Raw genomic sequence first — 26,312 nt, forward strand, 5'->3', positions numbered from 1 at the left:
TGCCGCAGAATGTTTTTGGTACCCTTCCCCAGATCTGTGCCTTGACACAATCATGTCTCGGAGCTCTGCGGCCAATTCCTTTGACCTCATGGCTTGGTTTTTGCTCTGACATGCACTGTCAACTGTGGGACCTTTATATAGACAGGCTTGTGCCTTTCCAAATCGTGTCCAATCAATTGAATTATACCCCAGGTGGACTCTAATCAAGTTGTAGAAACATCTCAAGGATGATCAATGGAAACCAGATGCACCTGAGCTCAATTCCGAGTCACATAGCAAAGGGTCTGACTACTCATTTGTATTTTTTTCTTTGTGCTAGTTAGAGGATTGTATAGAGCTTTTATTGCTTGATAGTTTATCAATTTGAACTGTTTGTTTTGTATAGGCAGTAGTGGATTGCAGGTTAGCTGGTAGAGCTGCGAGTCTTAACTCTAGCTGGGCTAGTGAAATTCACATACTGTGGAGAGGAAGAGAGTAGGGAGGGTCCTCGGAGGATACACTCAAATGGAAGGAGAGCGATAAGAGGGCCAAAAATACTTAAGGGATATACAAACAATACGAGGGAGAGAGAGGTGGGGGGTGGGTTCTCGTCATATCCTCTCTGCTTTATGCTAAGCCCTTCCTCTGCTGTCATCAAATATTAGAATGCTCTGCTTTAGCAGAGTGAGGCTAAACGCTAGCTAAAGTAGCATAGAGTAGGGGGGGGGAACCTGCAACAGTAGCTCCTCATAGTATATCACAGCTAGCCAGCCCCTCCTGTCCTCCCCCTGTTCCTCAGCATTATCAACACATTGATATCAACAACTGCACTAGGGCCATGTTGTTTTTGCAGTATTCCTGGCGCATGGAGTAGACAGCTGATACTATAGAAGGCAAAGTGCGACAGGAGTGTGTAACCATATCCTACACACCATGCCTTGTGCTCAACGAACCATGGGGAGCGTGGTCACTGTGGTAACCTAGAAACCTGACAAGCGTCAGGTGTGCGTGTATGTTTCTGTGAGGACAATACCTTGGAAGCAGTAAATATCTAGATTAGCTGAATTACTTTACTCTTTTTATTTCCAACCCCTATGGGGCTGGCAGAGAGTCGCATGAACCAATAAGGCACCCACAACTCTATACTGTATCACAAGCTCAGTGTAAAAGTTGCCTTTAGCCACAGATCTACACAATGATATCACATTACCTTGCCTCTACAGACTCATTTTCTACAACCTAGGAAAAGCCACAGGGGGTGTCTGAGCTCACTGGAGCTTTGTAGTAATGAGATTGCTTTTCATTTTGCCGGCACTACCGTCTAAGCAAAGTGTCGGATGTTATAGTCTGTGCTGTGAATACAGAGAGTAGAAAGAGTGGAAATTAGGTGAGAGAAGGAGGGAAGGAAGCAAAGATCGAAAGGCCACCCATCACCCATCCTGCAGTCATAGGTGGAGAAAGGGTGGACAAGGGGAGGCAAGTGAGGACAAAATCCCTAAAGTGACCACCCCAGTCTTCCCAATGATGGTGTTCTTGCTCCAAGGTCAGTTTGGGATTTCCCCCCTAATGCTAAAAGCTAGGATTTGAAGATCGATCCATGGTGATAGATCTGATCCTAGATCTGTGGTTAGGGACAACTTGATCCTTCTCCTCAGAGGAAGATGTGTTATAAAGGAGGCCATCTGTTGTGGGGTTTAAAGGATTATGGGTAAATGAGTGTAGGAGGTAGAGGTTGCCTCTTACCACTGGTCCAGGGTAAGGTATTATTTAATCAGCCTAATGGTTTAGGTTAGGTTGGGGTGTTAAATAACCTGATCTTAGATCAGTGGCTAATAGCAACGTCCATTCTGCGTTTCCTGTGTCTTCGTGGGTGGGGCCTAACCCTGTCCATACCGCTGGTAAACAGCTACTGCCTGTCGCTACGGATACCGATGTCTTTCTGTGGATACCGTGTGTGTGCTGTCAGATGGTAGAGTGAGGATGTTATGATGGCCGCCAGGCCTGTGGAAGGGTCTGCATGTGTGTTTACGTTGTATTTAATTTGTAGTTATTTGGAACACATAGGCGTGTAAGAGTGGTCACATGGTATTGTGTGTCTGTCTTTAGGAGGGTGACAGCACCTGGCCCTTGTGGCAAAGGGGCAGGCAGGATGATTGGCTGGATGGGATCTCTGATCAACAAACACTGGCTCGACCGAGATCGAGACAAAGAACACTACTACAAACAGGACCACATTCCCTTCGGAATCGCACAAAGGGTATGGTTTCATTCAGGGACACAGGGTTGGTTCTCAGGTTTTGTATAGACTGAAGGTAAATTCTGATATACACATACTATGGGAGGGTAGATAGAGGCCCAGACTATGGTCCAGTTCATTTGGTGCATCTCCGTAGTCTGACCTGAAGACACATGACTGGTGACAGCAACTCCGTGGATTAGGCCTTTTATTTTAGCTGTCCAGTTTCATCACATCAGTCTACATGAAGGAAATAAGATGAGGAAAGGAAAGGAAGACCCATTAGACTTGAGATCCATCCATGGGCTCTGGATTCCAGATAGACCCTGTTTGGACCAAGGACAGAACTTATTATAGTAATGTGGCTATTTTAACACTTTTTAAAAGAACTCTGAGGGCCTTTTGTACGGTAAACCTCTGTTCTGGATATTCTGCTGTGGTAAACAGTACATTGATGAACACACACACTTGCTGAAAACTTTGTGTACAATAGAACACAAGGAACGGTGTGTACAGTACTTTGGGGAACTTCCCGCTGTGCGAGATTAGACTAGCTAATACAGCGGTCCTGGACTGGACCTGCTGACCCACCACCTCTCCGACAGAACAGTCAACTCTGGGTTATGGTCAATACAACCACACACACACACACGCGCACACACACGGGCTGAACCAGACTGACCACATGATCCATGACAATGACTCTTCAGTGGTCACAGATTCACCCAATCATGAGACTCACCAAACACACGCAGGTGTGAGTTTGACGTTTCTGCAAGGTTCTTTGTGCAGACATTGCTATATTTGCACACTGGGTGCATTCACATGTATTGTATCCCCCCTCTAATGTGTAGCTTGAATGGAGTTGAATAGTGTCGAGTAATGCATTGATGTGGCTTGTGTGTGTGGTGGGAGTGTTATGTATACTGAAGTTGAATAGTGTTTTATTACTGTGTTTGTGTGGTGGTGTAGTACAATAAGGAGTATAGAGTTGAAGAGACAGTTTAGTATTGGGTAACGTGTTTAACTTCTCAGTGTAGGCTATTCTGGGTGTGGGGTAATGTAGCGCCTGTCTTGAGTCTCACTCTTTCGCTGATTGCTTTAAGGTCGGACCAGTCTGTGTGGGGCTGTGAGCTGTAAACTGGTCATCACTGTCGGTATAATCTTATTGGTCAGTATTGACCAGGTTGAGGTCAGTCCTGTATAATCTGATTGGATTGACCCTCATGCCCCAGCTCAGACCAGGGATCAGGACAAGGGAGAGTCTGGAAGGCAGTGGGGTGACGGAATAGGAAGATGTTCTGGTCCATTTGGGACTGGGGTGGTGATGGAGCCACCAGAATGGCCTGACAAAGGTTAAATACAAATAAAGACAGGCATTTTGTTAAGGCCAATGTCCCGATGTCATTGCCACATGCAGTACATACTTGAATGTGCTACCTAACCTCCAACTGTCCAGGGCCCGGTTTCTCGATATCGATGGAACTTAGGTTTACGAGTGTTTTTTTATATTTTTTTACGATTCATCTTTCCTACAACTGCCGAAGATGTAACACCACACAGAGAGAACGGTCGCTTAATTGCGTCGTTGGAACGGTCGCTAACTACTCGCCCACGTCTGCATGGCCAGGCGCTAAAATAGAAATTAGTTCTATTTGTGACCCTCAATGCGCTGGAAGTCCGGCCTCTCCCATCTCCTCATTGGTTTTTAGGAGCATATAACCGCGTGAGTGATTGAAAGATTAACTGAGGTCCGCACTCCTGTCGGTTGTAGTAATGCACTGTAAAGTTGGTTGCCAACTGTCATGTGAAGTAAAAAGAAGCCTGAAGGAAGGAGGAGAGATGATGAGAAATTAATTCTGTTCCCCGTTTTATCTGTGGATTAATTGTCGGAGTAGTGGACCTTGTGCATTTCAGGTAAAATAACAACCCAATGTTTATATCCCAGGACAAATTAGTTAGCAACAGTAAGCTAGCTAGCTAAATTGACAAATGTTTAATGCTTCTTGACCTGTCCCCAAATGAATATTATTGGTTCAGAGTTTGTGTTGATATTTCAACTTGCATGACCGGATCGCTTCTGATGTGGGTGAACAACATCAACGTGCGTTCAATGGCACATGCGGATGCTCGGTCCTGGTTTTGTCAGCATGTTGGCTGTTCTACTGGTGGCGTGATTTAGGCACGCGTTAGATTACAAGCGGCCTCAAGTGCAACGTTAATAATGATGGTTTTGGGAAGGTTCTAAAGATGAACCAGGGCCCAGTTTCCCAAAAGCGTCTTAAGGCGAAGTTCGTTACAAACTTCAAAGGAGAATCGTTAAATCTCCGAGCTATTTCCCAAGACCATTGTTTTTAAAGTTGATTTACCAACTACCTCAGAAAAGCTAAGCGCGTTATTGGATGCATTTTTGCCCTTCCGTGTCACTTTGGGATGCTGGCCCATGTGACGTCAATGCTTCCCACAGTTGTGTCAAGTTGGCTGGATGTCCTTTGGGTGGTGGATCATTCTTGATACACACCGGAAACTGTTGAGCGTGAAATACTTAGCAGCGTTAGCAGTTCTTGACACACTCAAACCGGTGTGCCTTGCACCTACTACTATACTCCATTTAAATCCATCTACAACTTTTTGTCTTGCCCGTTTACCCTCTATATGGCACACATACATAATCCATGTCCAAAAATTCTAATAATCCAAAATTCTTCTTTAACCTGTATCCTCCCCTTCAACTACACTGATTTTGAAGTGGATTTAACAAGTGGCATAAGGAATCATAGCTTTCACCTCGATTCACCTGGTCAGTCGATGCCATTGAAGGAACACACCTGCTCCTAATGTTTTGTACACTCAGTGTATTTCATGATATGTAACGTGTGCTCAATGATGTGCAAAATCTGGGATTTGGTGCATTAGGCTAGAATAAGTCCCCTCAGTATTTGCAGCCAAATACAATGCCTTCAGAAAGTATTCATGCCTCTTGACCTATTCCGCATTTTGTGTTCTCACCCGTCATCCACACACAGTACCCCATAATGACAAAATGAAAACGTGTTTTTAGACATTTTTGCTGATTTATTGAAAATGAAATGCAAAAACCTAATTTACATACAGTTCCAGTCAAAAGTTTGGACACCTACTCATTCAAGGGTTTTTCTTTATTTTTTACTGTTTTCTACATTGTAGAATAATAGTGAAGACGTTAAAAGTATGAAATAACACATGGAATCATGTAGTAACCAAAAAACTGTTAAACAAATCAAAATATATTTTAGATTCTTGAAAGTAGCCACCCATTGCCTTTGACAGCTTTGCACACTCTTGGCATTCTCTCAACCAGCTTCATGAGGTATTCAACTGGAATGCATTTCAATTAACAGGTGTGCCTTGTTAAAAGTTAATTTGTGGAATTTCTTTCCTTCATAATGCGTTTGAGCCAATCTGTTGTGGTCATCCCTACTGCCTCTGATCTGGTGGACTCACTAAACACCAATGCTTTGTTTGTAAATTATGTCTGAGTGTTGTGTGTCCCTTGGTTTAGTGTCCTTTAGTTTATTAATTCGACCATTTAAAAAAAACAAGCACACACAACTTAAAAGCCATACATGCACATGAATAAAATCATTGAGCCACTGTCCCTGGCTATCTGTAAATAAATACAAATGTTTTAAAAAATTGTGCGGTCTGGTTTGCTTAATATAAGGAGTTTGAAATGACTCATACTTTTGATACTTAAGTGTATTTAAAACCGAATACTTTTACTCAAGTTAGTATTTTACTGGGTGACTTTTACTTTTTTAGTAGTCATTTTCTACAAAGGGATCTTTACTTTTACTCAAGTATGACAATTTGGGTACTTTTTCCACCTCTAAATGTTGTTGACCCATCCTCAGTTTTCTCCTATCACAGCCATTAAACGCTGTAACTGTTGTAAAGTCACCATTGGCCTCATGGTAAAATCCCTGAGTGGTTTCCTTCCTCTCCGGCAACAGAATTGGGAAGGACGCCTGTATTTTTGTAGTGACTGGGTGAATTGATACACCATCGAAAGTGTAATTAATAACTTTACCATGCTCAAAGAGATATTCAATGAGTGTGGCTACATGCACACAATAACTTGATTATTGTGAATAGTCAGATTTATATAATAGTTAGATTAAAATGTTTACATGGTTTCCAAGAACGATTTCCCTAATAATCATTTTTACACATTGTATGTGTGGGGTACAGAGATGAGGTAGTTATTAAAAATTATTGTACACACTAAAATTCCTACACACTAAAATTCCTAAAAACATTAATCCCATTTAGACATTATGAGGTATTGTGTCTAGGCCAGTGACAAAACAATCTCAATTTAATTGATTTCCACAAAATGTGGAAAAAGTCCAGGCGTGTGAATACTTTCTGAAGGGCACTGTAGGTGATCATATCTCTCTAGGAGCTGATCTGTTGTCAGTATTGTGGAATAATTCCCAATGTTAAGGTAACATTGGAATGGAGAAAGCTCATCCGAGAGCAGTGCTGCATTTATTTTTTCTTCCAATCCTATCAGTATCGACACACTTTGAAAGTTCTCCCTACGTGGTGTTTTGGGAAATGCATAGGAGTTCTTTGGCCATTATAGGAACGATGCATCGTTATAACACTCGTAAGCTTAAGTTCCGTCGCTATCGGGAAACCGGGCCCAGATCAGTATTCGTGTATCCAGTGTGGCTGTATTAAACAGGGAACTGGTTACCACTAGGAACCAAGCTGAACCTATCGGAAGCAAACCGAATGAAACAGGGCGGGACCTACCTGAAATTGGCCAATAGTTGCAAAACATTTCCGTTTGGAGTAAATGCTGTCCGAAAAATGAATACAACCCAGTATCGGCTGTGAATGTGACGGTCAGTCATGCAGGAATGTTGTCCATCTCTTTCTAATTTTCCTGTGTTTCATCATGAACTCTGAAGGCTGTTCCCACTGTGTAAACAGATTCATGCTCACACACGAGCGTGCTTTCTCCTCTCCTATCGCTCTCATACCGTGCTGTCAGTCTTTTTCTCTTTCTCTCTTTCAGTTACTTTCAATGAGCTTTATTGGCATGACAAGTCGTTACCTTATATTGCCAAAGCAAGAACCTTTTTAAAGCAATAATAGCAATGAAATTTGAACACAGGGAATGTTAACTGCAAGCTATAGCTCATGTCTTTTCTCTCTCTCTGTGTATATAATATGATGTAGCTCAGTTGATAGAGCATGGCACTTGCAACTCTAGGGTTGTGGGTTCGATTCCCACGGTGGCTCAGTATGTAAGTCGCTCTGTATAAGAGTGTCTGCTAAATTACAAAACATTTAAATGTACAGTATTTGTTTCTCTCTATCTTGTTGTCTCTCTAGCCGGTCCAGAGACCCAGTGCTTTGCTCAGCCCTGTGGTCATGTTCGGAACAAGAAAGACCTGGGACCTTGGCCACGCCCCCTGTCTGCAGGAGCTCTGGAAGAAAGACGTCTCATTGGATGGTGAGTGGATTCTGTAGGCCCACCCCATTGGGCAGGAAGGGAGTCCCTCTGTGACAGGGGTGGGACTAAACCATTGTGACCACATTTTTGGGATGACGGGGAGGGTGGGAGGGAACGGGAGAGGTGTGTGTGCTGCCTGTCTGACAGGACTCTTACTAAGAGTAGAGGAGTGTGACACATTCCCATGAGCTGTGCCTCTCAGTGAAACTGGGAGAGACAGGAAATACTGGAAAAGAGGAGAGGAAGAGAAGGCATTCCTATATCTGACTGGAGAGGGGAAAGGAAGAGTGTATGCCAGCTGTCTGAGAAAGCGGCGAGGAGTGAGTGTGTGCCAGGCTTCTCTCTTTCTCTACCTCTCTCAGCTGAAGGAGTGCGTCTCTCAGCTGAAGGAGTGCGTCTCTATCGGGTACAGAGCTTAAAGCTGATCCCCCCCCCCCCCCCAGCCACAGTCCAGGGGCCAGGAGTGCAAACACTGGACCTATTGTGTGTGTGTACTGTGTGTGTGTCCATCTGTCTGTGGGTGTGCGCTTCTCTGTGCCAGTGCTCTTGCAGGACTGCTCAAGGTGACGACAGAGCAGCACAACTGTGATTTGTGCTTAGTGCAGAAAAGAGAGGCGAGGTGACTGTCTGAGAAAGAAAGGGACAGTGTAATGCTATCGGAGAGCGGAAGGTAGAGGAGGAGAGGATGGTTGTGTTTACGCGTCGGTCGTATAGTACTTCACAGTGTGTGTCCTAATGGTGTGTGAGTTTGTGTGTATGTATTGTACATTTGTCTGTACGTGTGTGACTCCGCTGTGGGACTTCATCTGCCGGGTCATCAGTTACCGAAGGCTTGTTGTTTTTTTTGTTTTTTTCTCCCAGCCTTACAGAGCTGGGAGTCGACCCGCGTGTCTCTGTATTAAACTGATTTGCGCAGTGTGTACACATACAGTCTGTACACATAATGTATTTGTAGACTGTGTGGGGGATACTTTAAGCACTACTTCCCTGAATAAGTGTGTTTGTCTTGGTGCGTGTTTTCCTTAGTCTGTGATCCATTGTATGCATAAGGTGCTTCATTCAGTTAAATTGCTCTTACGTGTGTATTAGAAAATACATGTTTGTTAGAGCATGTGTGTTAATACAGGTTGATTGTGTAGAATGGACCTAGTGCAGTAGCACAGTGCACTGATTGTCCTCAGGTTGATAAGACCCTGGGTCCCCAAACAAATACACGAAGACACGCGCACACACAGGTAAACAGCCCTGTATGGAGTTGTGTATATATCACCTAGTTAGGCCTGGGTTATCACACTGCTTATCTAGCTGTGCTCGTTTCTATGGTACTGTCTGTGCGAACCTTGGAAGGTTGGGGAGTGAAAATAGGGGAGAGAGGTTTGTGTGTGTAACTGTATGTTTGTTTCCCTAACTTTGTTTGTCCCTCCCGTGTGTCCGTAGCGAGCTCAGTGGACTTCTTGATGAGTGATGGTGAGGAGGACTGCTCCTTCCTGTCTCTACCCACAGCCGCTTTCCCACAACGTACCGCTCTGACCACTACTGACCAATTAGAAACCAGCCAGCACTATCACAACCAACAGCTACTCATACAGGTGAGATGACCGTGCATACACACACAGACAACTAACTAGGTCAATGTGGCTAGCGTATCGTTGATATTGGTGGGTGTTTTCCCAACATGGCACTTGTTTGTCCTGGTTTCACTGGCTAAACTGGTGGGGGGTTTCAGGTCAGTAAGAGCCTTGGGGAGTGGGACACAGTGGATTTATCGATCCAGTTTTAATGAGCTTCTAACACACACACACCATACATACATACATACATACATACATACATACATACATACATACATACATACATACAGTCGAAGTCAGACGTTTACATACTCTTAGGTTGGAGTCATTAAAACTCGTTTTTCAACCACTCCACAAATTTCTTGTTAACAAACTATAGTTTTGACAAATCGGTTAGGACATCTACGTTGTGCATGACAATTGTTTACAGACAGATTATTTCACTTATAATTCACTGTATCACAATTCCAGTGGGTCAGAAGTTTACATACACTAAGTTGACTGTGCCTTTAAACAGCTTGAAAAATTCCCAAAAATTATATCATGGCTTTAGAAGCTTCTGATGGGGTAATTGACATCATTTGAGTCAATTGGAGGTGCACCAGTCCCTCCTGCAGCAAAGCACCTCCACAACATGATGCTGCCACCCCTGTGCTTCACGTGGGGATGGTGTTCTTCGGCTTGCAAGCCTCCCCCTTTTTCCTCCAAACATAACGATGGTCATTAGGGCAAAACAGTTCTATTTTTGTTTCATCAGACCAGAGGACATATCTCCAAAACTACAATTTTGTCCCCATGTGCAGTTGAAAACTGTAGTCTTGACTTTTTTATGGCGGTTTTGGAGCAGTGGCTTCTTCCTTGCTGAGAGGCCTTTCAGGTTATGTCGATATAGGACTTGTTTTACTGTGGATATAGATACTTTTGTACCGATTTCCTCCAGCATCTTCACAATGGCCTTTGCTGTTGGTCTAGGATTGATTTGCACTTTTCGCACCAAAGTACGTTCATCTCTAAGGAGACAGAACGCGTCTCCTTCCTGAGCGGTATGACGGCTCCGTGGTCCCATGGTGTTTATACTAGCGTACTATTGTTTGTACAGATGAACATGGTACCTTCAGCCATTTGGAAATTGCACCCAAGGATGAACCAGACTTGTGGAGGTCTACAATTTGGTGGAGGTCTTGGCTGATTTCTTTTGATTTTCCCATGATGTAAAGCGAAGAGGCACTGAGTTTGAAGGTAGGCATTGAAAAACATCCAAGGGTACACCTCCAATTGATTCAAATGATGTCAATTAGCCTCAAAGAATGTCAATTAGCCTTTCAGAATCTTCTAAAGCCATGACATCATTTTCTGGAATTTTCCAAGCTGTTGAAAAGGCACAAGTCAACTCAGTGTATGTAAACTTCTGACCCAAAGGAATTGTGATATTATAAGTGAAATCATCTGTCTGTAAACAATTGCTGGAAAATGTACTTGTCATGGACAAAGTAGATGTGCTAACCGACTTGCCAAAACTAGTTGGTTAACGAGACATGTGTGGAGTGGTTGAAAAACGTGTTTTAACGACTCCAACCTAAGTGTATGTTAACTTCCGACTTCAATTGTACATACATACACACACACACACAGCATAGCTGTCATTATCCTGTACACTCTGTGTATTCTGCAGAACAGAAAATCCTGTGTGTCTGCATAGTATCCCTCCTGTGGTTTTATTTCATGTGTTCAGGATTGTGTTGCTTTGTCAGCATTTGGAGTAACACAGGGTAGAGCACACACTGTTACAACAACACAGATCTTCGTTCAGGAGGGTGTAACGGACTGAACGTTGTATGTAGAAATGTCACAAGTATAGCAGACCTAATTTTATCACATGACTAAGAGGCATGCCGTTCGTACATTTCCATCGGAACGTTCCACATTGTTGTGCCCCACTGAGCACAGCACAGAGGGTTATACTACAAAAGCAGGATCAATGAGTTAGCCAGCTATCTTGAATAAACATAAATAAGTACTGATTTTCTGGTTCATTAGGAAAGATAAACTAAGATGTGTTTTTGGTTGTTGGGTCAATCGGACATGCCTATCTTTCTACAAAATAAAAAGTTATTTCAGAATGTTTAGGCAAGTTAGCTGGCTAAGTCATTAATCTGCATTGTAGTATACCCCTCAGGTGTGGGTATTCTACACTGTTCTGCCCAGTGCCTCGTGACAAGCATCCTAATCAGCCCCTGTGACTTGGATTTAGACTTGCGTTGACAGCACCCAGTGCTTTCATAACGCTCACATCAGCACTTCATAAGATGACATTGGCGCCTCATAGCGACAGGTCTAATAGATTAAAGATGACAGTGCGGCGTGGCTTTTAGGTAGACACGTGCAAACTTACACGCGTACACAAAAAGCAGTCTCTCTCTTCAACAAATCGTTGCATTTCCTCCATATTCCTCTTTCATTCATTGTTGTGCCGTTTCTCTATCTCAACCGGCCATTTCTCTTTGTCTTCCTCCAGCCCACTACACCTTTCATTGCTGTACATTCTCTCATTCCTCTCTCCTCCCCACATCCCGCTTTCCTTCACAGAAGGTGACCTGGTCCTGTTCCTGGACATCTGCCTATGTAATGTCCTCATTCGGTCTCTCTGCAGTCTCCAGCTGTATCTGTCTCCGCTCTCTCTCTCGCTCTCTCGCTCGCTCATATTAGTATTTTAGTTTCTTTAGTCTGATTTGTATATCTGTAGGTGGTTTCAGTTGGTAGAGTAAGCAGTTTCATCTCTGCATCTGAGTCTAGTTGTGGAGACTAGTGTTTTTCAAACCTTTTCTCAGGGACCACATGCAGTTCAATGTATTTGATCCATTCCAGAACTAGTACACAACTAATCATCAAACCCTTATTTAGATGATTTTCACTCGCCGGCCAGTTTATTAGGTACACCCATTTCGTAACTGTTGGACCCACCTTTGCTTCCAGAACAGCCTGAATTCTTCAGGGCATTGATTCTACAATGTGTGTTTCCCGAGATGCCTGTTCTGCACACCACTGTTGTACTGCACAGTTATTTGTCTGTTTGAGGCCCGCCTGTTGGCTTGCCCGATTCTTGCCATTCTCCTCTGATCCCTAAAATCAACAAGCTGTTTTCGCCCACAATACTGCCGCTGACTGGATGTTTTTCGGCGGCCGTTTCTGAGATACTGGATCCGGCGCGCCTGGGACTGACGATCATACCACGCTCCAAGTCTCTTTGGTCACTCGTTTTGCCCATTCTAACGTTCAATCGAACAGTAACTGAATGCCTCGATGCCTGTCTCCCTGCTTTATATAGCAAGTCACATCCGCCTGACTCACTGTCTGTAGGAGCGATCGGTTTTCGTAAACTGGGTGGTGTACTTAATAAACTGTCAGGTGAGTGCAGATGAGCTAGTTCGGGGCTATAACAAAATAGTGAAATGTCTGGGGGTCCCAGAGGAGATGTTTGAAAACCACCATGTAGGGGTATATCCATATGAATTCAATCGCTTTTTGACAGCACCCCTTTTGACTTGAACGAAACCTTCCATAAATATTTGGCCGTTGTAGAAGTGCTCAAAGTGACTTTTTCAAGAGATAAAGGGGTGCTCAAAAGTTGACCCATTTTGCATACCCCAGCATACCATGAGACATCCATGTCTTCAGCACTGGAAAAGATCATCGGTTGAGATTTATGTCATTTACAATCTTGCAAACGGGGTTGTCAAACTTTCACAATTTCTGGAAGATAATTTGTATAAAAAAATAAAACTTTCATTCATTTCCTTTCAAGTCAATTATCTAAAAACGTGTAAATCAAAGGGGATGCTGTCAAAAAGTGCTTGCATTCAAATCGATTTACCTATAGACTGACTGGATAGGTCGGTTTTGATCAAACCTGTGAACATGGATGTTATAAACTGACCAATCCACCTTTACGCCTCCTCGTTCCCTTGGAATTGTCCCGTTAACGACCTGTCTGGCTTCTAACCTGTGACCTTTGCCACATGCGTGCGTGTGTCTAGACACTGCAGGAGAAAGTCTGCGAGTTCCAGGCGCGTCTGCGACGCCAGGAAGCTTCCCGGTGTCTGCAGCTGCAGAGGCCGCAGCAGAGTCACCAACAGAGTCTTCAGGAGAAGACGAGCCTCATACACACGCTACCGGAGGAGCTGCACACAGCACTGCCCAGCGGTGAGAGAGGAACGGGTAGCTGGAGGGGGGTGGGGACTGACTGATACATCAATAATTACTGTAAAATGAATGACCCCGAATGGTCTCTTTGTGGTATGTCTGTCAGGACTGTGTTCCCAGTACTGACACAAACCAGCCTGTCAGCAAGAAGAGGGCTGTGTGTCACTGCTGTGACCGACTGTCAACGCGCATTATCCACTGCTGTGGGGCTGGATGGCGTGTGTGTGTCTTGTTTTTAAATTCTGTGGGTGCGTGTATGTAATGTGTAATCACTGTGTGTGTGTTGCAGGTGTTCGGGCAGTGCAGAAGCTGGCTGAGCCACAGGAGCAGCAGCAGCACAGCAACTGTCTCATTCAGGAAGGAGAGCAGCTCATCGCAGCGCTGCGCACACAGGTGGGGGAGCTGGAGGAGAAGCTGCCAGACCAGACCCAGGAGGTGGAGAGACTGCGCTCGGGGGTGGTGAGTAGAAGAGAGAGAGAGGGGATTGGAGGAAACTCAGGAGGAGAGGGACTGGTGAGGGAGGAGGGATGGAAAAAGCTAATGAGGGCAGAGCCCATCTGGCCTACATTCTTGGGAAAGCCTGGGAAAGACGAGGTCAAGATAATTGACATATTTTTCTTCCAGGTGTAAGATTGCACCGTGACACACTTCTGCTTCACAGGCATTCTAAGGTGTTGCATGTGAGTGTGTGTAAGCGGGTGAGAGGGGGAGGTCAGGGTGAGGGGGCAGGTACAATGGTATGTAGATGTGTATGTGTTCTTTTGTTTCACTGTCTCCTGATGTTTGTCCGGGGGGCAGATATTGAACAATAGTCAGAGAAAAAGTGCTTGTGCATTGCCCTGTGTGTGTGAATGAGCGTTAATTCCTTCCTGTGTATATTGATATCCCTCCGTGTAGTGCCTTTGTGAGTGTGATACTGACATGTTGGGCGGCAGGGTAGCCTAATTGTTAGAGCGGTGGACTTGTAACCGAAAGGTTGCAAGTTCAAATCCCTGAGCTACAAATCTGTCGTTCTGCCCTTGAACAGGCAGTTAACCCACTGTTCCTAGGGCCGTCATTGAAAATAAGAATTAATTCATAACTGACTTGCCTAGTTAAATAAATAAATGTGCTTGTTCCTCCTGTCCTGTAGGGGGCGACCGACCTGGAGAAGCACCTGGAGCTTCTGGTGGTCGAGAACGAGCGGCTGAAGCAGGAGCTGAAGGCATGCAAGACCTCACTGCTCCAGGAGGCTCCTCCACCGGCCTGCACAGCCACTGACTGCCCCCACAGCCAGGTACGGGTGGGCAAAATCAATTGAGGGCAGAGGTTGTGAAAACCCATTATAGCTCTGTCTATAGCACTGTTTGTGTGTAGGGTACTGAAGCCCTGTGTGGCAAGGTATCTCGTTGGAAGTACCAGGCCAGAGAGCGAGTAGAGGCGGTGTTATAAGTGTGTGTGGTGTATTATAACTGCATGTTATATAGGATGTGGAGGCCCTGTGTGAGGAGGTGTCTCTCTCGGAGAGCCAGACCAGACCTAGGCAGAGGAGGCTGGCTGAGTTGGAGCAGCAGGTCCTGGAGAAGGCCAGCCGGGTGGAGACGCTCAGCCGACAGCTGGAGGAGTCCAAGCTCCACGCGGGGGAGATGCAGAGGCAACTGGAGGAGTCCAAGTGTCAGCAGGGGGAGGTGGAGCAGCAGCTGAGCGTCCGGCTCAGAGACTGTGAGGAGGAGCTGGCCAGACAGGCCGCCCGGACCCATCAGGTCAAGGTGAGGAATCGCCAAAAACGGTCCCATTTCAAACACAACCCCTCGCTAGCTCCTATGTTACTTAACTGTCCCTCACAGATCTGAAATGATAGGATGGGTAAGCTATATGTTGGTAGCTTACCACCTATCCAATGTTTTTGAGTTATATGAGAGCATTTGCTGCTGAATTGTGTTTCCTGTTGATCTTACGATATCAATCTTTCTCTTCTGCTCCCCACCTTTCTTTCTCTCTCCTCCTACCTCATCGATCTCGCTCTCTCTATTCTCTCTCTCCGTCCAGTATGTGACTGAGATAGTGGAGGTGGAGTCGTCAGGGTCTCAGCAGGCGGTAACCGAGGCCCAGGCCAAGAGCGCCGCCCTGCAGGAGCAGCTATCACTGCAGAGACAGCTGCTCCGAGAGCTGGAGACACAGCTGTATGAGTCCCAGAGGACCAGCACCCAGCTCCGAGCTCAGGTACACACATAAGGAGATGCACATGTACACAGACGCACACACACAACCATCTAACAACACGCACATACTACTCTCACACACACACAACCCTCTGTGCCCCTTCCTAATCCCATTCGCTCCTTCACCAGTTGGTCTTTGATATTTCTCAAGTTCTCCTCGTTCCTCCCCCTGGTACAAGCATTGATACAATCCAACTCACCCCCTTGTAGTAGATTGTGACGGTACGGTCCTTCACAAAAACGCCTTTCCCTCCCAGTAGAGGTGACTGGTTCGACCCTTGTCCCATCCCCTCCCCTGTAGTGGCATGGGCCGTGTTAACCCCTCTCTCTTCGCTTACGTTTGGTTTCAGCTGCGTGCGGACCGCAGCCGTATCTGCGGCCTGCTCTCCAAGGCCGTCGGAAGGGGCAATGGCGAGATCATTTGCAGGTTGTCTAAGGTTGGCCCCCTTTTGATAGGCCCCTCATAGTGCTTCCTGTTTTGTCACTACATCACTTCCTGTGTTTCAGGCACCCTGCTCCCCAAACTCTGCCCATCTGTGTGGTTTCAACCCCTACCAAAAACCTGTGCTGGAGTGACACACAAACTTTACCCTAAATCTGTTCAAGGGTCCTCCACTCCTGTATTGGGGCGCAGTGTATAGTTGTTTTGGATTAGCTTTTAGCTGTAATGATAGTTGCATCACTGCCTGGTATGGCAACTGCTCGGCCTCCGACCGCAAGGCACTGCAGAGGGTAGTGCGTACGGCCCAGTACATCACTGGGGCCAAGCTTCCCGCCATCCAGGACCTCTATACCAGGCGGTGTCAGAGGAAGGCCCTAAAAATTGTCAGACTGTTCCCTCTGTTACTGCACATCAAGCGGTATCAGAGATCCAAGTCTAGGTTCAAAAGGCTTCTTAACAACTTCTACCCCCAAGCCATAAGACTCCTGAACAGCTGGTCAAAGGGCTATCCAAACCCCTCTTTTACGCTGCTGCTACTCTCTGTTTATTATCTATGCATAGCCACTTTAACTCTACCTACATGTACATATTACCTCAATTATCCCGACTAACCGGTGCCTCCGCACATTGACTCTGTACCGGTACCCCCGGTATATAGCCTTGCTATTGTTATTTTGCTGCTGCTGTTTAATTATTTGTTACTATTATTTTAAATTTTTTACTTAACACTTTTTTTTTCTTCTTAAAGCATTGTTGGTTAAGGGCTTGTAAGCATTTCCCTGAAAGGTCTACACCTGTTGTATTCGGCGCATGTGACAAATACAATTTGATTTGATTAATGAGGCTGAGAAGAAGCAAACCCATGGTTTTGCTGGGAGCTAACTTTTAATTAGTTATTAGTTATAGGCTTCAGATTTTAGCAAAGATGTTAAGGGGCATTTGAAGCCCTTAGTTCAAATGCCCTGGTAGCTATTAGATCTGAGTTCCCGTGCTGTTAGCTTTTATGCTAGCTTTTAGCTACAGGTAAACCACCAAACACGCTCCAGTCTCCACCCAGACCAGTGTGGTGTGTTGGTACTGTTCCAAGATCTACTCTAACCTCTCTCTGTCACCTGTAGATCCTGGTGTACGAGGGGGAGATGGAGCGGGCCCAGGGCCAGTTGGAGGCTGAAATGCAGAACCTGGAGGAAGAGAAGAACAGGGTGATCGAAGAGGCCTTCATCAGAGCTGAAAGTGAGATGAAGGCCGTGCATGAGAACCTGGCAGGTAAGCTGTATATTTAGGACTATGCATTTTTTTTTGTATTTGTGAGTATGCACATTGCAGTTCCGGTTCATTAGGGCACACCGTAGCGAAACATTCTCCATCAAAAAAAGTACATGTGTTCCTTACTGGACAACTTCAGGTTTTATTTGATTTTGTTGTCCTTCCTAATGAACATGACCCAGGAACGTTTGTGTGCTCTGTTTTATTCACTGTTGTAACAAAATGTGTGTCCCTCCCTGTCCCCAGGTGTGCGTATGAACCTTTTGACGCTTCAGCCAGCCTTGCGTACTCTCACCTGTGACTACAACTGTCTGAAGAGGCAGGTTCAGGACTTCCCCTTCATGCTGGAGAAGGCCATGACCGAGGCCAAGCAGGAGATCTGCCAGGTGATAGGCGAGGTGAGCAGTGCCAACCAAGAGCTAGTGAGGAAGTACAAGAGAGAGATGAACCTGAGGAAGAAATGCCACAACGAGCTGGTGCGCCTCAAAGGTACGACCCCTTGACCGTGCATTCTGAGAGGTGTGTGTGTGTGTGTGTCTGTTCGTACTAGCTAGTGTATAGTGTGTACATTCCACAGGTGCATCTGTGTACATAACAGATTCAATTATGTTCAAAAGCAGTGGATCTTTGCATTTGTTGTCCCAAAACAGTATTGTAATTTGTCTCCTTTTGCCTTCACTTCCCAGGTAACATCAGGGTGTTCTGTCGGGTGCGGCCGGTGTGCCGGGGGGAGCATGATTCTGCCGAAAACATGGTCAGCTTTGACCCAGATGACGATGCCCTTCTCTACCTCTCCAACAAGGGAAAACTGATGACCTTTGAACTGGACAAGGTGTTCCACCCTCAGGCCACGCAGGAAGGGGTCAGTAGAACGTCATGACTTGGAGTACATCTCAATAGTCTCAAAGTGTCTTCCTTGCCTTCATCTTTGCTGATCAGAAAATGCACAACAGGTAAAAGTAACATATGTTTCAACTCAAACTATAACCGTCACATGCGCCGAATACAAGTGTAGACCTTACCGTGAAGAAGCGTAAGAAAATATTGACCAAATAAACTGAAGTAAAAAATAATAAAAAGTAACACAATAAAATGACAATAACGAGGCTATATACAGGGGGTACCGAGTCAATGTGCGGGGGTATAGGTTAGTTGGTACGGCAAGTAGAGGCAGTGTACAAAACAAATGGGGGGGGGGGGGGGGCTCAATGTAAATAGTCCGGTGTCCATTTGATTAATTGTTCAGCAGTCAACAGGCTTTGGGGTAGAAGCTGTTAACCTCTCTGGTACCAGTGGGTCGTTAGCGTCCCACCTCGACAACAGCAAGTGAAATTGCAGGGCGCCAAATTCAAAACAGAAATCCCATAATTTCGCCTGTCATATCAGTTCATATCATATCAGTAATTTCGCCTGTCACATACATTATTTTAACAGTTTTAGAAACCTCGGAGTGTTTTCTATCCAAATCTACTAACTATAGGCATATCCTAGCTTCTGGGCCTGAGTAACAGGCAGTTTAATTTGGGCATGCTTTTCATCTAAAATTCGGAATAATGCCCCCAACCCTAGTGAAGTTAAGGAGTCTCTTGGGCTGAGACTTGGCGCTCCAGTACCACTTGCCGTGCGGTAGCATAGAAAACAGTCAATGACTGGAGTCTCTGACAATTTTTGGGGCTTTCCTCTGACACCGCCTATATATAGGTCCTGGATGGCAGGAAGCTTGGCCCCAGTGATGTACTGGGCCGTACGTGCTACCCTCTGTAGCACGTTACGGTCAGATGCCGAGCAATTGCCATACCAGGCGGCGATGCAACCGGTCAGGATGCTCTCGACGGTGCAGCTGTAGAACTTTTTGAGGATCTGGTGACCCATGCCAAATCTTTTCAGTCTCCTGAGGGGGAAAAGGTGTTGTCGTGCCCTCTTCACGACTGTCTTGGTGTATTTGTACCATGATAGTTCGTTGGTGACGTGGACACCAAGGAGCTTGAAACTCTCAACCCGCTCCCCTACATCCCCGTCGATATCAATGGGTCCTTTTCCTGTAGTCCACGATCAGCTCATTTGTCTTGCTCACATTGAGGGAGAGGTTGTTGTCCTGGCACCACACTGCTAGGTCTCTGATCTCCTCCCTATAGGCGGTCTCATCATTGTCGGTGATCAGGCCTACCACTGTTGCGTCGTCAGCAAACTTAATGATCGTTTTGGAGTTGTGTTTGGCCACGCAGTCGTGGGTGAGCAGGTAGTACAGGAGGGGACTAAGTACACACCCCTGAGGGGCCCCAGTGTTGAGGATCAGCGTGGCTTATGTTGACTACAGATCCAGTTGCAGAGGGAGGTGTTTAGCCCCAGGGTCCTTAGCTTAGTGATGCCCTTCATGGGCACTATGGTGTTGAACGCTGAGCTGTAGGTAATGAACAGCGTTCTCACATAGGTTTTCCTTTTGCCCAGGTGGGAAAGGGCAGTGTGCAAATATGAAGGTAATAACATGAGAGGAAGCCCCTTTAGATTATCAGGATACACCACAAGGATGTTGCGATCTCTCTATATTCTAATGGTTTACTGTCACCAATCACAGCAGCTGTCATCCTAACTGTCCCCCTCTGATTGGCTAACCAGGTGTTCCAGGAGGTCCAGTCCCTGGTGACATCCTGTATTGATGGCTTTAACGTATGCATCTTCGCCTACGGACAGACAGGCTCAGGAAAGACCTACACCATGGAGGTATTCGCTGCTAATACACACACACACACACACACTTACTTTCGCTCCGTCTCTCTCATGGCTACAGGAGATAAATTAAGGATGAAAGAGAAATTAAGAGATGTGTTGTAGTGGTTGTTAATAGCAAATGTTTTGTCTGTCCTATTTTTTTAGGGTGTGGCCAAGGACCCGGGCATTAACCAGAGGGCTCTCAGACTGCTGTTCTCTGAGGTGACTGAGAAAGCGCCCGACTGGGACTTCAAGATCACTGTTAGCATGGTGGAGATCTACAACGAAACCCTACGGTGAGAGGACACACACACACAAATCGGTATAAGGTCGGACAGGGTGAGTGGGTTTGGATTTGAGTGCAGGTGCGGCCTTGCCTCAGGTCACGCAATGACAGAGGTGAAGCAAGCAGTGTTGCCAGCTCATTTTCAGGGGAAGTTGCTAGAGGCAGGTCGATTTGTTGCTAATAACGTAACACTGCATCATTACGAATAATACACAATAACGTTACTCAAATTGACTGGCCATCTCGGCGAAAAAATATGATTAGTTTAGATTTAGATTTGCTTATTAGCACATTTTTATTTGTAAAAGTAATATAACAAATTTATAACACATTTTATATGATCAGATATTTTTATTTTTAAACACAATACATTGAATTATTGAACAATTTCACATTATTGAACAATTGCATTTGATTGATTTTCTTTTTAACTATTAAACCTACACATTCTGAACAATTATAGTTTTAAGCAGTGTATTGGTAGTTAGTTAACATGCTACCTAACTGAGCAACAATTATAGGTACAAGCTAATAACAAGGTATATATGCTATCTTATTGAACAAGCAACTTAACTCAAATAGTGATGTGTGCGCTAGGCATCTCTCTCCAGGTTGTTGTGCCACTTTGCTGGCTAGCTGCTCAATTGTTTCCTCCAGATATTTCCACTGTTCTCGCTCACACTGCAGTGCACACTGCCACCATCAGCTGTGTGTCTCCGCCAGTTCCAGAAAGTCCACTCCTTGCTTATGTACTGTAAATATGATGAATCATAGATTGACAAGGAAATCCTCTTCATCTTCACTGTCCAAATGCATTGTCACGCAGCTGGAACCAGCAGAAGAGGATGGAGTGGCCTTAAAGCTGTATGCTGCTGTGGGTGCCAAACTGCTGCAGAACTTCACTTGGTAGTTTATGCTGGTAACAGGTATCACCAGCCAGCGTCAGACCGCACCGGGAGTATGGAGTTGAGAGCGTGCAATGACATTCTATTGCTTAACTTTGACTTGACCACTCATTTGGCTGAACAGCTGTTCAACCTCTGCATTTGAGTGTTGCAATGAGAGGGCAGCGTGTGCAGCTTTGCACAGTTCTTCATAAGGATTTGACCCGGGAAGAGTCCGTGTAGATATTCACTTCACTCCAAAACTCGACTGTGTTTTCAGTTGAGTCCCACCTAAACAGATGGATGTTTCTCCATTGGGAAACAATTTTATAATTTGTTTGTGGCTGGTACCCCAGTAGCTCAGCTACTTTAATAATTTCAGTGGTGCCTTTATTGTGCTTTAGCGTTTCCTTAACACTGAACAAGGCCATGTTTTGCAAGGTGTCTACGTTGTCTGGGAGCTTTGCTTGCAGCTCCTTGCTGAAAGCAACAATGTAGTTGATGATGCACTGTCTCCGAATGACCTTTTCGTCTTCTGGCGCAAGACTGAGTTGGTACACCGTGCTCTCGAAAAGGTACCCAAGGTATGGTGTGAGAATGCTGTTCATCGACTACAGCTCAGCATTTAACACCATAGTACCCTCCAAACTCGTCATCAAGCTTGAGACCCTGTGTCTTGACCCCGCCCTGTGCAACTGTGTACTGGACTTCCTGATGGACCGTCCCCCAGGTGGTGAGGGTAGGTAACATCTCCACCCCACTGATCCTCAACACTGGGGCCCCACAAGGGTGCGTTCTGAGCCCTCTCCTGTACTCCCTGTTCACCCACGACTGCGTGGCCATGCACGCCTCCAACTCAATCATCAAGTTTACGGATGACACTACAGTGGTAGGCTTGATTACCAACAACGACGAGACTGCCTACAGGGAGGAGGTGAGGGCCCTCGGAGTGTGGTGTCAGGAAAATAACCTCAAACTCAACAAAACAAAGGAGATGATTGTGGACTTCAGGAAACAGCAGAGGGAGCACCCCCCTATCCACATCGACGGGACAGTAGTGGAGAGGGTAGTAAGTTTTAAGTTCCTTGGCGTACACATCACGGAAAAACTGAATTGGTCCACCCACACAGACAGCATTGTGAAGAAGGCGCAGCAGCGCCTCTTCAACCTCAGGAGGCCGAAGAAATTTGGCTTGTCACCAAAAGCACTCACAAACTTCTACAGATGCACAATCGAGAGCATCTTGTCGGGCTGTATCACCGCCTGGTACGGCAACTGCTCCGCCCACAACCGTAAGGCTCTCCAGATGGTAGTGAGGTCTGCACAACGCATCACCGCGGGCAAACTACCTGCCCTCCACGACACCTACACCCCCCGATGTCACAGGAAGGCCATAAAGAACATCAAGGACAACAAGCACCCGAGCCACTGCCTGTTCACCCTGCTATCATCCAGAAGGCAAGGTCAGTACAGGTGCATCAAAGCAGGGACCGAGAGACTGAAAAACAGCTTCTATCTCAAGGCCATCAGACTGTTAAACAGCCACCACTAACATTGAGTGTACTCTATATCATCTACTTGCATCTTTATGTAATACAGGTATCACTAGCCACTTTAAACTATGCCACTTTGTTTACATACCCTACATGAGTAATCTCATATGTATCTACTGCATCTTGCCTATGCCTATCTTTACCATCACAGGTATTTAGAGACACTGACATCAGTGGACTCATCCAAAAGGAGACTGAACTTCTCATCCCCCACGTCTGATGTTACCCTTTTGAGAAAATATGGAGCCAGTACTCGCCTAATCATTTCTGTGCACTTGGTGCAGTGTATTTGGAAGTTTGTTGCTGCCACAGAATCTGAAAAGGCAGCTTTGCAAGCCATACCTAAATGGTCGCATGCTAGCAGCGAACAATGCTCCCCAATGGCCATAGTAGCTTCTGCACTTTTGCAGTTATCCACTTTCCTAACCAACTGTGGTAATGTAGACTGCGTTGCAGGGTTGTACGGTTTTGATTAATTTATATGCTTTGCTGTTGCAAATGTCATACCTTTTTGCAAAGCATATCTGATTTGCAGTACGCACATTATGCCCGACAATCTTCCCCAATTACTGGCTTCAGCCACCCTTTAAATTCAGGTACAGACTCCCACTCTTTTCTGTACTTCTGGCTGTAGTTTTGATTGAGACATGTTGATTGATGTTGTAAGTTCTGTTCAAGGTCAAACATTCGTGACCAACTACATTCGTTGGGTTTGTCTCGTCGACCGCATACTCCTGCTGCTGCAGTCAGCCAACAATGATTTGCAATTTGCTGAAATTGCTGCTGGCCTGCAGCTGCCCGTGCACGAGCTGACAGGCAAAAAAATAACTACTTTCTCTGTCATTTAGAGGGAAAATGCGTGCATTTTAACGTTTGAGTCACTTTTCAAAGTTGCTAAAAGTTCTAAATACATTTTTAAAAATAGCTCCATTTGTTGCTAAGTGCTTTTTGGAAGAAGAACAAAGTTGCCAGGGTAGTCTGAAAAGTTGCTAAATCTAGCAACAAAATTGCTCAATTGGCATCACTGGAAGCAAGGGGTCAGCAGTTACAGTACTTACCTTTATGAGAAGGCTTTTTAAGATCGCGGCCGACGCGTTATTTCATTGTCATTTAGACCTAAACTGTCGTTTGACACAGTTCCTGTGTGCGTGTGTGTAAGCAATTCGAGCGCATGGGCCAGCTGTAAAATAAAAGTGGATTATATTTCATGTCCTTGGTTCATCTGTTTTCCACGAGCTCTTCTCCTCCCTCTCTCTGTTGCGTAATCTCTGAACATCTGTGTGTCCTTTCTGCCAAAGCGGGATGGCAGGACTCGCAGGACCGCGGAAAGAGAATTGGAGGGGTGGAATGTCATAACGCATGAAAGAAGCAATTTTGGCCCCACTTAGTTGGAGCGTCAACTACAGATTACCTTGATCGTTATTTGTTAATTTGAGCTATCTAGTCATCTGTCTATCTTTCTATCTGCCAAATGTTGGGGATATCATAGGACAAATTATCATATTATGGCACCATACACCCAAAGTAGTGCCGTATGCATATCATATTAAGATTTTTTTATTTGAGTGGGACAATCTTTGCGACTGTGCGTTGCCGTTTCCTGTAGGAACCTTTTGGGGGACAACCAGGGTGAGAAGCTGGACATCAAGATGAATCCAGATGGTAGCGGTCAGCTCTATGTGCCGGGCCTCACGGAGTTCACTGTCCAGAGCCCTGAGGACATCAACAGGGTGAGACCACCATTCTACCACTGCCACTTATACTATGCCTGCCACAGGACATTGGGTTAGTGGGGTAGTTAGTGTGCTCTGATCTGCAATCAATTAATCACATTTTGTTCATATGGTGTTACTTACCAGTCACAAAGTGCCAAATGGTATTCCTGGCCTAAACCGCAAAGCAATACTTTTCCTTAGTAGTGTTTTCCAAATAAATACAAAAGTGTAGAGAGAGCTGTTTTTTGGGTGTTGTTTACCATCATGCGTCAGTTAATAAGATGGCTCCCACGGTTCTTTAGGCCTGAGGCTGAGTTCTCATCCTATAATATCTGTCAGAGCTCTTGTGTTCCCTGAACCAGTAGAATGTGCCCGAGCCTGGATTTGCCACTAGTCTACAGATTAGTTTGTGTGTTAATGATTCAAATCTGCTCCTGTCTGTGTGTGTGTTCTGCCATATGCATATGTGTGAATGTGCAGAGTAGTTGACAGAGTAGTTATTCACTTCCTATGACCCCTGACCTGTGCTCTCTGTGTAGGTGTTTGAGCTGGGTCACATGAACAGGGCCACAGCCTGCACCAATCTGAACGAACACAGCTCCCGCTCTCACGCCCTCCTCATCATCACCGTAGCAGGCGTCAACTTCTCCACCGGGCACCGCACGCAAGGTGTACACACACACACAATTCCTGTACCGGACATCGTACACACACACAGACAGACAGACAGACAAACAGTCATTCAGGATTTTATCTCTGTACACCCCTCTACTAGGTAAACTGAACCTGGTTGACCTGGCTGGCTCAGAGCGGATTGCTAAATCTGGGGCAGAGGGCAGCCGCCTGCGAGAGGCCCAGTGCATCAACAAGTCCCTGTCGGCCCTGGGTGACGTCATCAATGCGCTGCGGAGCCGACACTCCCACGTGCCCTTCAGGAACTCCCGGCTCACCTACCTGCTGTCTGACTCACTGAGCGGGGACAGCAAGACCCTGATGATGGTGCAGGTGAGAGGGGGAGGGGTACAGGAGGGTGTGAGAGGGATTGGGGGGGTGGTAAGGGGTTACAAATTAAATGTGTATATTAGCCTATAATAAAACCATCAATGCTACCCTTCAGGCTAATATCAGAAGGTATTTGCTCTAGGTGTCTCCCCTGGTCTGTAACATGAGTGAGTCGGTGTGCTCTCTGAAGTTTGCCCAGCGGGTTCGGACCATCGAGCTGGGCAACGCCACCAGAAGGCAGTGGGAGAACTCCTCCACCACCTCCTCGCCCACCCACGACAGCGTGGAGGTAACCTACACACACACACACCCTGGAGAGAGTGAGGGACGCACTCACAAATGAAATCTCACACGTGTGCTAGGTCAGCCCAGGCCTTACGTCAAACCTTCCCCAGGTCACTGAGCCTAATCTGGGGCATCAGGTTTCATTCTGTCCCTCTGCCCTTAATGATCCAAGTCGGGATGAGGTTAGGCGGAGCTGAACACAAAGCAGTTGTTTTAGGAAAATCACTTTCTAGTAAAGAAGATGTAGTTGACTTTGGAGATAACCTTTTCAAACATCCTAAAAGCCTCTGGGTTGTGTCATTTCATTTTAGCAAGACCCACCATCTCAGATTGTTCTGAAATAGTTTCTGTTAGAAACCGATAAGAGTAGCATTTCGGCAACATTATTTTTGTTGAAATATAATTTGATAACTGAAAAATTAAGGTAATTGATCGCACCCAAATTGGCCATATACATTTTTAGGATTCATATAATAT

At 45.6% G+C, this 26,312-nt stretch overlaps 1 protein-coding gene across 9 annotated transcripts in view; it reads left to right on the forward strand.

The window, feature by feature from the left end:
• The window catches only part of LOC115113455 (kinesin-like protein KIFC3), a 61,703-nt gene that overhangs the window by 31,765 nt on the left and 3,626 nt on the right, over nt 1–26,312 (forward strand). For 5 of the 9 annotated variants that reach the window (XM_065012954.1, XM_065012956.1, XM_065012950.1 and 2 more), the window contains exons 2-18: nt 7,601–7,721; nt 9,159–9,310; nt 13,327–13,492; nt 13,782–13,951; nt 14,625–14,768; nt 14,959–15,240; nt 15,521–15,694; nt 16,044–16,130; nt 17,254–17,401; nt 17,648–17,890; nt 18,088–18,263; nt 20,018–20,122; nt 20,276–20,406; nt 24,440–24,563; nt 25,088–25,217; nt 25,324–25,553; nt 25,693–25,839. In XM_065012954.1, the coding sequence (XP_064869026.1) occupies nt 7,640–7,721; nt 9,159–9,310; nt 13,327–13,492; nt 13,782–13,951; nt 14,625–14,768; nt 14,959–15,240; nt 15,521–15,694; nt 16,044–16,130; nt 17,254–17,401; nt 17,648–17,890; nt 18,088–18,263; nt 20,018–20,122; nt 20,276–20,406; nt 24,440–24,563; nt 25,088–25,217; nt 25,324–25,553; nt 25,693–25,839 (2,691 nt within the window). In that variant the 5' untranslated portion in view covers nt 7,601–7,639. Of the gene's footprint in view, nt 1–1,903; nt 1,999–2,085; nt 2,237–7,600; nt 7,722–7,894; nt 8,042–8,107; nt 8,128–9,158; nt 9,311–13,326; nt 13,493–13,781; nt 13,952–14,624; nt 14,769–14,958; nt 15,241–15,520; nt 15,695–16,043; nt 16,131–17,253; nt 17,402–17,647; nt 17,891–18,087; nt 18,264–20,017; nt 20,123–20,275; nt 20,407–24,439; nt 24,564–25,087; nt 25,218–25,323; nt 25,554–25,692; nt 25,840–26,312 lie in introns of those variants that run through there. The other 4 variants (XM_065012953.1, XM_065012957.1, XM_065012958.1 and 1 more) reach the window with 4 other exon arrangements.

Source organism: Oncorhynchus nerka, linkage group LG28 (genome assembly GCF_034236695.1).
Source record: "Oncorhynchus nerka isolate Pitt River linkage group LG28, Oner_Uvic_2.0, whole genome shotgun sequence".
NCBI classification, from domain to species: Eukaryota; Metazoa; Chordata; class Actinopteri; order Salmoniformes; family Salmonidae; genus Oncorhynchus; species Oncorhynchus nerka.